At 55.6% G+C, this 11,944-nt stretch overlaps 2 protein-coding genes across 2 annotated transcripts in view; one reads left to right on the top strand and one right to left on the bottom strand.

The window, feature by feature from the left end:
• Positions 1 to 240: 240 nt before the first annotated feature.
• On the bottom strand, positions 241 to 3,718 carry LOC109519556 (flavin reductase (NADPH)-like). The gene is made up of 4 exons (XM_019876160.1): positions 3,378 to 3,718; positions 2,696 to 2,897; positions 1,393 to 1,557; positions 241 to 485 (listed from the first exon to the last, which is right to left on the bottom strand). The coding sequence occupies exons 1-4, from the start codon at positions 3,510 to 3,512 to the stop codon at positions 328 to 330; spliced, it is 660 nt and encodes a 219-aa protein (XP_019731719.1). The 5' UTR covers positions 3,513 to 3,718; the 3' UTR covers positions 241 to 327.
• A 3,640-nt stretch (positions 3,719 to 7,358) lies between these two features.
• ppef2a (protein phosphatase with EF-hand domain 2a) overlaps positions 7,359 to 11,944 on the top strand; it is a 14,772-nt gene continuing 10,186 nt past the window's right edge. Inside the window, 11 exon segments of the mRNA XM_019876161.1 lie at positions 7,359 to 7,415; positions 7,529 to 7,537; positions 8,292 to 8,419; positions 8,725 to 8,779; positions 8,862 to 9,037; positions 9,289 to 9,403; positions 9,504 to 9,550; positions 10,332 to 10,498; positions 10,569 to 10,605; positions 11,395 to 11,508; positions 11,510 to 11,836. Coding sequence (XP_019731720.1) covers positions 7,364 to 7,415; positions 7,529 to 7,537; positions 8,292 to 8,419; positions 8,725 to 8,779; positions 8,862 to 9,037; positions 9,289 to 9,403; positions 9,504 to 9,550; positions 10,332 to 10,498; positions 10,569 to 10,605; positions 11,395 to 11,508; positions 11,510 to 11,836 — 1,227 coding nt within the window. The 5' untranslated portion in view covers positions 7,359 to 7,363.

Raw genomic sequence — 11,944 nt, 5'->3', positions numbered from 1 at the left:
CACACACACACACACACACAACCATTCACGCTCACAATGACCCGAGGTACAATTTAGGGCGGAACCCCCAACTTTTTGCGAGTAGTCCAGCTAAATCGCGGGACGGACAAAAGGCTGCCAGACTGGAAATTCCGTTCGTGCGCTCGTCCTGTTTTCTAGGCTTGCTCGTGGCTTTTTCCTGCCACCATGTGAACGAAACCATGATCGCACGTCGCCGGGCGCCACCCAAGAAACCAGACGTTTGCGTTAAATGTCGTTTAACTGGAGCACTTCTTCATACAAGCGAGGCGAGACGCATGAATGGCGATGGAGGTTCGCGGTCGCTCGTCATTTGGTGGTGATGGCCACTCCCTTCTTCACCCACGCGTTGCTATTGAGGAGCGACAGCATGAAGCGGGCCACGTCGCCTCGTCCCATGGCGCTGCCCGCCGGACGCCCGCCCTCGTCGGGCACGAAGTAGCCCTCGTGCGTCAGGAACTCCAACGCTGGGGAGGACAACCTTGACGTTAGTTTGTCTTTGCCTTTGAAACGAGACCGGAGGAAGTCGCGGTCAATTCTGCCTCGCAACCGTGTCGTGAAATGGTGGGAGAGCGACAACAACAACCAAATTGGCCCCAAGCGCCAGTATGTCCGGTGGACACCAAATTGGGTACGGGCAGGTCGCGCGAAAAAGCCTCGAGAAGAGATGCTGTCACGTGGACGGACAGGGAGGGAGGGAGGGAGGGAGGTGGCCATTTGGTGAAGCTGGCCTCTGCCAATCAGCTCCTCGCCCGGCCTTGCATCCTAGCAACCCGCGTCTCGTCTTTGCAAGTCAGTCCCCGGTGGAACTCGAAAAGTCAGACCTTGTTTCAGTCACATTTCAACAGTCGTCACTGCCGCAGAAGAGTTCAAACAGTGAAGCGTTAAGTCGCGAGAGCTCGTGAACGTCAGCCGTCGGCTTTTGTCGGTTTCAGCAAATCCGCCCCTGATTGCCACGCATCCGAGTCTGCTCTTTGCAATGCGGTCTACAGCGGAACCGTCAAGGTGAAGCGCTTTTAGTCGGGCGCAGAAAAAAGTCCGAAGAGCCCTTGCTGTGGACCGCTCAGCCGTTTTGTTTTTCTGGTCTCGGGTGATCGTGTCCGCGCCCGCCCTCGTGTTGTATTTTTACCCTTCCATCTGGTGACTGACGATTCCTGCAAATATAAATGAGGCTTGTTTTGAAAATAAGAATAAATGAGAGCCATTTACGCCAACAAACGCCGCATGAAGTCGACGCTATTAAGCCTGCGCTGTGACCAATCATGTCCCCGGGGTGGACTTGCCTTCTTAAGTTTCAGAAACGAACATAAAACTCTCTCTCACACTCACACACACACACACACACACACAATGTATTTCTTGATTTGTTTTTACCCGAGGAAGGCATATTCTTGAGACCGGGCGGGCGCACCACGGTCCAGTTAATGTCGTCCACCTGCCGCAGATCCTGTTCCATCTCCCACATGTTGCTGAGCACGCTGCGGATCAGGGGCAGCAACAGGAAGCGGATCAGGTACGGCGACTGAGTGCCGGAGTCGGCTGGGGAGAGAAAATGGCCATCGGACGCGTCACATTTCGTCATTTCCAGACGGGAATTGTCGTCAACGCGACGCGATCTCGGAGGAAGGGATGCTACGGCGCGCGAACTCGCGAGACGCGGGAGGCATTTTTGCACGGGGGCGGCTATGTCAAAGCGCAGCCCCGTGGGCCGCTTCATTTTTACTGATCGCCGGCATTTGCCAAAATAGAACGCGGCAGTCGCCTGCATATGAACAAGTCGCCGTTCACAAATTCATCGCTTGTCAATTTTTGGGTGGGGCGGCGGGGTTCTGACGTGCCGAAGATGCCGCCAAGTCCCGTCTGAATAGGACGGCGGTCGCCCACGGCAACCGCCGCCGAGCACGTGTGCGCGAGTGATACGTCTCCGCCGAGAAGCAGCTTTTCACGATTCGCAGCGGAGGACCTCGCTTTCGCCCCGCCAAGAGTGAAAACGTGCCAGAATCAAGTTGCGCTTGTTTGGAACCCTTTCATGCACCCGATCACGTGAAAAGCCGTCCACTGTGGTCACCGCTGTCCTTGAAAGGGCTCCAAGAAACGCTTGAGTGGAGTAGACTGTCGTTTCAAGGTGGATTATTTGAGAATGGAAATTCTTCTTTTCCTCCCACAAAGTTGGAGGCTCACGAGGAAAAAGCCCCCCGCAAATTCTGCCTCATCATCTCAGTTTATGCGCGCGCTTTTTCCAAATGTCGTTCTCATTTTCTTGTGGCATTGTCACGATTCGGTTTGGGACCGGCAGGTGGCGCTGTCGGGCTCTCCCTGCAGCCGCACACCTGTTGGTCATCAGGCAATTTGTGCTTTCAAAGGACTCCGAGCGCGGGTGCGAGCGGCCGTCGTTGCCGTTCCTTGGCTGCTGTCATGTTTGTTTGTTAGGTCGTGTTTCTGTTCCTCTTGGTTTTGAGCTTCTGCCGTGCTTTTTCTTTGATACTTTGGATTTTTTTTTTTTTTCAGGCTTTGTTTTAGATTTAGTTTCTGTGTTTTGTCAAATACACTTCAAGTACACCCTGCTCCTCTCTCGTTGGGGTCCACCGCCACCTCGCGACGTGACAGGTATGCCGTTTTTCAAATCTGGAGTGAAGCGGCGCGGCAATGAAATCGCGCCGGCGTGGCGTCCACTCACGGTCCGTGTACCAAGACGTCATGGCGATGATCCTGTTGACGCGCGCCTCCCGCATGGCCGCGATCACGGCGCTCATGGAGCGGCTGTACCCCGTCACGCCGGAGAAGAAGGAGCCGGAGAAGCCCAGGCAGGAGACCACCACGTCCGCCCCCTTCAAATGAGACTTCAGGCTGTCCGCTGAGAAGACGTCGGCCTCCACCACCTGCGGCCGGGGTCACAAACGCCGCGGCGGGGGAAGGATATGAAATCCGCCCAAAGCTACATTTCAAGCAAGCGGAAAAAAAAGTAGCCCCCCAATTTCCTCCAGCCGTCAACATCTGCACGGCGCCGCTTTTCTACGAGACGAGGCTGCACTTTTGAGGGGAGGGCGGTGGCTTGACTAATCAGAATACGTCTGCATTCATTCCGATTTGAGATCCGAGGATTTCGAGTTACAAGTCATTGAAGTCTCAATCAACCCCCCCCCCCCCCCCCCCCGCCGTCCTTTTCTTCGATGCTATTTAACACTCAACGACACCAACTCTGAAAAAGAGCACCAAGTGAAATGAAAGTCTCACGCACGTGTGGTCAAATCGGGGAATCCTTTCACTTTTACGGTTTGCAACTATTTTGACGCGAGGATCGAGCCGCGACGCGCGGTCGCGTTTCTTTCCTCCCGTCGGCGCGGGCGGGCGCCAAGTACCTTGAGGTCGTCGTGGCGCACGGTGAGCCTGTCCAGGTTGCGGACGACGGCGGTGACGACGTGGCCCTGCCCGAGCGCCTGGCTCACGACGAAGCGGCCCGTCTGGCCGCTGGCTCCCAGCACGGCGATCCTCATGCCGGCGCTCGACGCTTCGGTGGCGGAGCGCCGAGCGCGCGCCCACCCAAAAGCTTGGCGCGCGGGCCCCGCCCCTCTCTCGGCGCGTCACGAGGGATCGGCGAACCCGCGCGAAGGCGTTTTCCGCGCGGTCGCTTTCACGCTCGCCGTGCGTTCATGTGACGGGGGGGAAAAAGGAGAGAAAATCAAAGAGGTGCTTTGCAGCCTCCAGAGGGCGGCGTGAAACGGGGACGGGGAAGAGAAAAGCTCTTTTGTTCCGAAGGGGCCGGCCGGCCTTCGGCTTAGCCGAAGGCGCCGAACGCCGCCTCTCCTCTCGAATCGATTCCGTCCGCGTCCGCGCTCGACGACGATGCTGTCAAAGAAACGTTGTTGGGTTTTTTTGGGTGTGAGCTGGGGGGCTTATTCGGGGCCAGCGAAGGCCTTTTCCCGCGGCCTCGACACCATCGGAAGCAGCGGATGCGGAAAGTCGCCCCCGATTCTTTTTTGTACTCCTTGAAAAGAGAGATTTTGTTTTTCAAATGAGTCGCGCGGGTTACGGCCGGATGGTGGGAAACCCTTTGACGGCTTTCATCTTGGGCCGATGTTTTTAGCTCCCAAAAACCAAACCTGCCATTTGTGTGTCCACCCTAAATGCTTCTCCTTATGCCATAAAATCCATCCGTCCAATCGGAGTGTTTTATACAATCATGAAATTGTGTTCATTCATTCTCAACTTTTTTTTTTTGTCCAACCAGACTCGAGATTCTGTCGGAGGCCAAATCGCTCGAAACTGCCGATGGCCTCCGGGAAGCGTGTAAGCTGATACGATGAACGAAGCCCCCCCCGGTGAGTAGAACGTCTTTTCTTTCGCGTTTTGCTCGTGTTCGCGGTGTTGTTGATGCTTTCTATCATCGCTGCTTGGAAAAGGCCAGTCAAGTCCGCTGGCTCGTGCTTGCATGAAGCGCACACGATCCGAGCTAACCGCGGTGAGCTAGCCTTCCGGTTTAGCGAGCCGTGCGAACGTCGCTTCATTGCGAACATCGAAGTCCGGCTCGGTCGTTGAACTCGGGCTGGGATGGTTTGGGAAAACCTCCCGAAGCGTTCGCTTTGAACGTGGCGTTTCCGTCCCCCCGGCCGCGCAAACCTTCCCCGGCCGACGAGGCCGAGAGACGCGCGCGCCGAAAGTAGCAAATCCTCCACCCCGGCGTGCCGCTCGCATTTCCATTTGGTTGTGGGCCGCGGGGAGACGGACGTCTTTGCATTCGAGGACGACGGTTTTCAAGGAAGCGGGCAAAAGACGACAGCCACGCGCAAGGCTTGAAAACGACAAAGACGACGAGCACGAGCTCGCTTTCATCTTTCATCGCCGATCGCCGGCCTCATTTTTCGCGTCGGTTGTGCATGGAACCGAGAAGCCGACGAGTTCGACGCGTTGGGCGCCGTCATCTTGCAAACGAGACCGTTTGACACGGCGGTCGTTATTCAAGCCGCTCGCCGACGTCGAGGACCGACCGCGTTGTTCCAAGTGTAAAAAGGCGCCTTTCCGCTCGTCGGCCGCACTTGATGCGGAAAGGCGCGAGTCACTTTCGCTCCACTTGCAAAAGTGATGATACCCCCAAAGTGAACGCCGACTTAGTTCACCCACGAACTCGATTTGGGTGACAGACCGGCACGGGGAGCGACGTGTGGAGTTTTAAAGTCTGACGATTCGACTTTGTACGCGTTGAGCCCCCCATTTTGCATGTTTGAGTGGTGATCAGCACGTGAACGGTGTGCCACTCATGTCAACGTTGGGAGGGCAAAACGGCATGCGTTCTCCGAACTCATTGAAGTGGAGAGATTCGGTTGATGAGTTCACCGTTTTTCCATTTCATTTTGAGCGATGTAAATGTTTTGTGAGGCTTTTTGAAAGCCACTTCAAGATCTTTCCAATCTTCCAAACGTTTCAAGTCCTAATGCGACGATATTCCTCCCGTTTATTGCGGCGCACACAGAACAGGACTTGCTGCGATCGGGGAATGAAAATCGGTCATTTGATCAAAAGCTATAGAGGCAGTTTAATGCTCCCGTTTGCTCCAAAGCCATTTAAAACACATTTGTCCAAATCGCTTTGGGCTTAGGGCTCCCGCGCACCCGTTCTCACTCGGTGTCTCGAACGGGGAGTCTGTCGGGTGGCGCGGCTTTGAGAAAACGCACCCAATTTCGATGCAAAGCGCGCTTGCGTCAATCTGTTCGTTTGTCGCTCCCAGTTGAAGTTTCCTGGAAAACTTCCACCTTTGGCATTGCTTGTACAATGTGCTGTAAAATGCCAGGAAAAAAAAAACCATCCTTTCAAATCTGTGCAGAGGCGCACCGCAATATTTCCTAACTTGGCGTTTCCTCCTTCGCGTTGGCTTGCTTTGCCACACAGCGAGGCGGGCGTCAGCCGAGTTGGCCTTCCTCGCCTTGTGAAAGGCGATAGGAAAATGAGCCGAGCCGTCGTCGCGCTCCGCACAAAGCGACGATACGGATGCCGATATTGACCTACTTGCCACCTACCGCCCGCGCTTCCTTCCCGAGGTCCGCTGCGAGCGGCCCGTCTCGTCTCATTAAGCAATTAGCGTCTCTAATCCACTTGCGCCTCCGTCATGCCGCGAGGGACTAAAGAGCGAAGCGGCTTTGGCTCGGCGCAGACGCGCGGCGCTCCCGAGGACTTCGTCGGCATTTGGGCTTCTCCCGCCGTTCCCCCAAGATGGCCGCCCTCGACCTCTTCGCCGGACCGCAGCGGGCGGAGGGCGACGCGCGACGAATGGCCCGATAAAAGCGCCCCGCACGCGCTGACCGGAGAGACCGCGTAAGTTCTTCAATCGGCTTTTCATTTGAAGGATTAAAAAAAGGCATTTCTTTTTGCCTTCTACTTTCTCAACGTTGTTGGCCTTCGTTTCACCTGATTAGTCATGTCGTGTTCATCCAATTTATTCCAGTTAATTGTTCTGATTCTTATCACGATCGTGTGAAGGCCTCCGCACGCCAACGCTCTGATTAGGGTTCTTATACTTGACGCATTTTGGTCCTCACGCTGGACTCACCGCACATTTTTCAGCTGACTCGCTCCATTTTCCCGATTGAAATCGTTCCAAAAATGTTGATTTATTCGCATTATTTGTTGAGGGGTCAAATTCAAACCGTTTGAAACTTCAAACAGTTCAGCTTATCCCAATGCCGAAAATTCCCACTTGTCCTTTTTCACCATAAACACGTCAACATATGCAATATGTTCCCTTTTTGTCCTGTCGTTTTGACATTTTCTGACCGTTTCACACCATCCCGACATGAAACTGTTCGCTTCATCTCGAGGCAAAAATTCCCACTTATCAAAAATTCTGTGTTTTTTTTTTTCCTCTAATTTCTACATTTTCTGACCGATTGAAAGCGTTCCAACCTGAACTTGTTCATCTTGTTATGTGACCGTCCCCAGTGGGGCGCCCATATCGACCCAAATTTTCAGTCCACCCCAGATGCTTGCTTGCTTCCTTGCTCGCTTTCTCATTTCCTTGTTATCTTGATCAATTGTTTCTTCCTTCCCTAATTCCTTCCTTTTGTCCTGTTTTCCTTCCTTTCTAGCTTCTTACTTTCCTTGCCACCTTGTTTCTTTGCTTACTTCCTTGAGTTCTTGTTTCCTGAATTCATATTTCCTCACTTTTCGCCACTCCTTGTTTGGTTGCCTCCTTGTTTCCTTGCTTCCCGCTATCATTTCTTTTCAGGATGTATTGTCCGTCCATCCATTTTCTACTTTGCTCTATCATCACAAAGGGTGTGTGTGTGTGTGTGTGTGTGTGTGTGTGTGCGTGTGCGTGTGCGTGTGCGTGTGCGTGTGTGTTGCAGTAACAGTCATGGGATGTGGCGTCACCAAGTCCAACCAGTTCCAAAGACACGCGGTCAAAGGTGAGCTTGCGCTGTTGCGCGCACGTTGATGCATGCAAAGTCCAAGAGTGAAGCTTCCGTCAGCAATTTGGGCCTTTTCTTTTCTTGCCTCCTTTGTGCCGCGCTCTGTGCAGGCGTCACGTGTAAGTGGCTTCTCTTATTGTCATACGACACGCTTGGCGTTGATTGGGGTTGTTGGAGCCCGGCTTCCAAGAGGACCCTTTGTCATCGTTAGTTTCTCTTTGATTGCAATACATGAGCATGAGCCGAAGAGGAAATCGGGGGAAAAAAAGCAAGGTTAAAAACAAAACACTGAAATGTGTTTGGTAAATTTGAATGTGTTTTTCAGTTTTAAAAAGAGGTTTTTTGGTTTGATTAATACATGAATTGATTCCTCTCTTAAAAGAAAGTTACCTTCAATAAGAGTCAAATTAACATCAATCAACTGAATCAATCAAACATGTTTGATTATTTTTCATTGAAATTTCTCAATGAAGGAAATTTGAAATGGCGTTCTCTTCATTTATCTCATGAAGTGAAAAGTAATTTACACATCCGTAAATAGTACAGCAATAGAAATGTGCAATGTAATCAGAGAAACGATAAACGTGTTTTATGGTTCTCTTCGGTTCACTTTCAACATACCAGAAGGACATTTTTTTTGTTTTGCATTTTGTCTCAACTTTCATGTGCTCTTTTAAGTTTGCCACAGAGGTCGCGGAGGTCCCTAAAACACTCGCAGCCACTGTAGGTTTGAGGCTCGTTTCCGCTAGCGGAGTCAATCCAAGCGATTGCCTGCTTCAAGCCTTGCCGCCTCGAAGCGCGACCGATGGGCGCGCCGAGTGACGGCTCAACCCAAGCCGGCGTCGTCGCTCATTCTGCGCTTTGGTTTTGCAGCGATAAGGGCCGCCGTGCTGATCCAGCAGTGGTACCGTCAGTATGTGGCCCGCATGGAGATGAGGAGGAGGTACACCTGGCACATCTTCCAGTCCATCGAGTACTCGGGAGAGCAGGCTCAGATCAAGGTGCGGGAAGGCGCGGCGGCAACGGCTCGATCCAAACTAGCCCCGGCCGGACACTCGCTTCCCCGCTAGCGTCAGCGGACCAACTTGGACAAGCTGCCGCCACCGAACGGGCCCCCAAACGGTCGCTTCCAGCCAAAGCGCCGGACTTGCCGCGTCTTTGCGCGAGGCCTTTTTGGGGGTCTGTTCGCCATCGACGCGCCCCCCGCTAACTTTGCTTTGGCTGAGTGAAACCGGCTGGGGGGGGGGGCTGACTTGTCACCGCGTGTAAGAAAGCGGGCAGTTTGACGCCGCTTCTCTCTTGGCAGCTGTACAACTTCCTGGGCTACCTCATGGACAACTTCACACCGTCCAGCGACGAACGTGAGCTGCACCCGCCGCCGCGCGGAGCCCGACGCGCCGACCGGAGCCGGCCCTCTAAACGGCTTTGGGTGTGACCTCGCAGGAAAGCTGATCTCGCACATCTTCCGGGAGAACGAGGTGTGCCGCGACGCCGAGTGGGAGCGCTACTTCTGCTACAAGAACATCGAGGTGCCCGACATCTACTCGGGGCCGCGCCTGCGCTTCCCTCTGACCGCCGAGCAGGCCGTCGGCCTGCTGGAAGCCTTCAGGAACAAGAAGGTACGATTCGCAACCCTTCGCTCGCATTCATCGACCGGCGGCGCGTACTCGTCGATGACCGAAGGTCCTCCATTCACGTCAACATAGTTCCCGGGAACGGAAAAGCCGAACCCTGCCCGCGACAGACCGTCAGAGAGGGAACCTTGTGCTATTTTACAAAGCCGAAAGGCGCTCGCCGAGTTGAAGTCTAACTAGATTTGGCTCCTCCCACCTTTGCCCCCCCCCATCCAATGCCGCCTCTTTGTCAGCAGCAGCTGCACTCGCGCTACGTCCTGCAGCTCCTCCTGGAGACCTGGAAGCTGTTGCGCATGTTGCCCAACATCAGCCGCATCGCCACCTGCCACAGCAAAGAAATCACCATTTGCGGTCAGCCCGCCTTCCGCCGCTGAATCCCCGCTCTGCGTTCCGCCTCCTGCCGGACGCATGCGGACTCGCCGCCGTCGCTGATTTGTTTTCTTCTCGGCAGGCGATTTGCACGGGCAGCTGGAAGACCTGCTGTTGATTTTCTACAAGGTAATGCGCTCAAGTGAGCTCCACCCGATCAATATTTCGAGCACGCGTACGCATCGGGAGCCAGCCGGGGAGCGAGCGCGCCTTCGTCGGCCCCGCCGAGAGTCCCGCTGTGCGGCTGTGAGGCGGCGCGGCGTCCCCGTTCAGGCGCAAGGAATTTTCCCCCGGGGCGCGGCCCCCCGAGGGTGCGCCGCCGCCGGCTACGATCCCGCCAGCGGCCGGCCCGCTAAATTTCGGTGGACTCCGGATGCGTATAGCAAGTGAAGGGCAACAGACACTCAATCGGAGCCAAAATGAGGTGCTGTTGAGATGCGGTATTAGGCAGACAAGGCACCGTTGACAAGCACTTATTTCTGACCACCAAAAATGAGCTGGGAAAGGACGCATCCTGCTCATTTCCACCCCAAATTGTCGGGCAAACCTGAGAAAAGGAAATCAAAGGTTCGAAAAATGACTGATAGAAGGGGATCGTGACGATTGGATTACAAGTGGAAGCTCCGAAGTGGGGGGGATCATGTTTGGATAACAGAGGTGCCCCCAGGTGCCAGCCTGGCTTTTATCCGGGTGCGTTCCCAAAACATGCGTGACGTGTTCGCGGAGCGCGGGAAAATTGTCCCCAGCCGCGAGTGCGAATGGCGGTTTGTGTCTGTGCGATTGGCTGGCGGCCGCTTCAGGGTGTCCCCCCCGCCCGGTCGGCTGGGACGGGCTCCAGCACGTCCACGACCCTCACGCTTCAGATCGCGGACGGCCAACCCAAGGAGCCTTCGATGCGCTTTTCCGACAGAACGGGCCGCCGTCCCTGGAGAAGCCGTACGTCTTCAACGGGGACTTTGTGGACCGAGGCAAGGACTCCATGGAGATCCTCCTCATCCTCTTCGCCTTCCTGCTGGTCTACCCCACCGAGGTGCACCTCAACCGAGGCAACCACGAGGACCACATCATCAACCTGAGGTGCGCCGGCGACCGCGCGCAAAGGCCGGCGACCCATTCATGTCTCCTCTCGTTTGTGTGACGGCGGCAGGTACGGCTTCACCAAGGAAGTGTTGAGCAAATACAAGGTAGGTTGCGGCCGCCGCCGTCGCCGCTTCCGAGCGCGAATGCCCGCGGGGCACGGGATTCTTCACGTCCGCCGGGCTGAAACGCCGTCCCCGCCGCCGATAAAAACGGCGGCCGTCCAAGCCCGCCGCTTGCAGAAAGTGGCCGCGATGGGCCACGCCGCCCTTTATCCTCCCCTTTGCTTACTCGACGCGCGGCCGAAGGACGTCCTCGCCCCGTCAGGACGCGGCGGCGTCTCCGCCGGGAAGGTTTCTCGCGGTGTCCCTAACCTTGCGTTATTGCCCTTCAAAGTTGCTCCCGTTTCAGTTGGACTCGCATCGCGTATTTCAAATGCAACTCGCTCACGCGACGGAGCCGTCTTTGGAAAATCTTGGCGTCAAAGCAACGGCATTGAACCTCGACGCTCTCGATGCGCGAATGGACGCTTCACCCCAATGCCGGAGCGCTGCGGGCATTTGCGGCCTCCGTCCAAATCTCAAGCGAAAGCGCTGCTTTTTTTTTTTTTTGTTGGCAACTTTGCGCTCCGTTTGAAAGGCAAATTCGAAAAGACAAAGCAAATGTTCTGACTGTAATTCAAGTCTTTGCTTTTGTTAAAGGAGCCCGCCCCCGAAAAAAAGTGATTTTATTCATGAGATTTGGTCTCATTTCACAAAAAATGGCCCGATTCCTCCGTCGTCATAGTTTTCTCGTGCCAAACACGGAAACCCCGATCGGTCGGGCCCTCCCCATGACGGGCTGTCAAAAAGTAGCGACGAGAAGGCGGCAGATGAAGTCGTTGGCGTTTGGCGCAGATGCACGGCAAACGCATCCTGAAGCTGCTCCAGAAGATCTTCAGCTGGCTCCCGCTGGCGGCGGTGATCGACCAGAAAGTTCTGGTCCTGCACGGCGGCATCTCGGACTCCACGGCGTCTTTCTGTGCAGTACGTTTCGGCGCTTCGGCCCCCCAAGAAGCGGCGGCGGCAGCGGAGCTCCGCCGGCGCGTCCGTCGACTCGGACGCGGAGGACGACTGGGCCAATCACAGGCTCTTGCGGCGGCGGGCTTCCCTGGCCTGCCCCAAGCCCGTCATCAGCCGCGACGGCTTCCTCAACCGCTCCCTGCGGGACTTTTCCGATCGGATCAAGGTCGGCGCCGAGGACGAGCCCGAGCGTTTGGGGAGCGCCGGCGCCGAAGGAGAAGCCCGCGCCTCCCTTGACTCGGTCGGGAGCGACGGCGCCAAGGAGGAGTGGAAGCAGGTGAGTGGGGGGGGGTGGGGGCGTTTTCATTTGGCTCCTAGTCAAAAGAGGCTCCTTCTTGGCCACCCGCCAAGGGGGTCCCCCGACGGCCGGCGGCGGCCCCCACGC

This window comes from Hippocampus comes, unplaced genomic scaffold (genome assembly GCF_001891065.2).
Source record: "Hippocampus comes isolate QL1 unplaced genomic scaffold, H_comes_QL1_v1.1 scaffold102, whole genome shotgun sequence".
Taxonomy (NCBI): Eukaryota; Metazoa; Chordata; class Actinopteri; order Syngnathiformes; family Syngnathidae; genus Hippocampus; species Hippocampus comes.
Note: the sequence above shows the minus strand (reverse complement) of the source record. Positions and strands in the feature narration are given on the sequence as shown.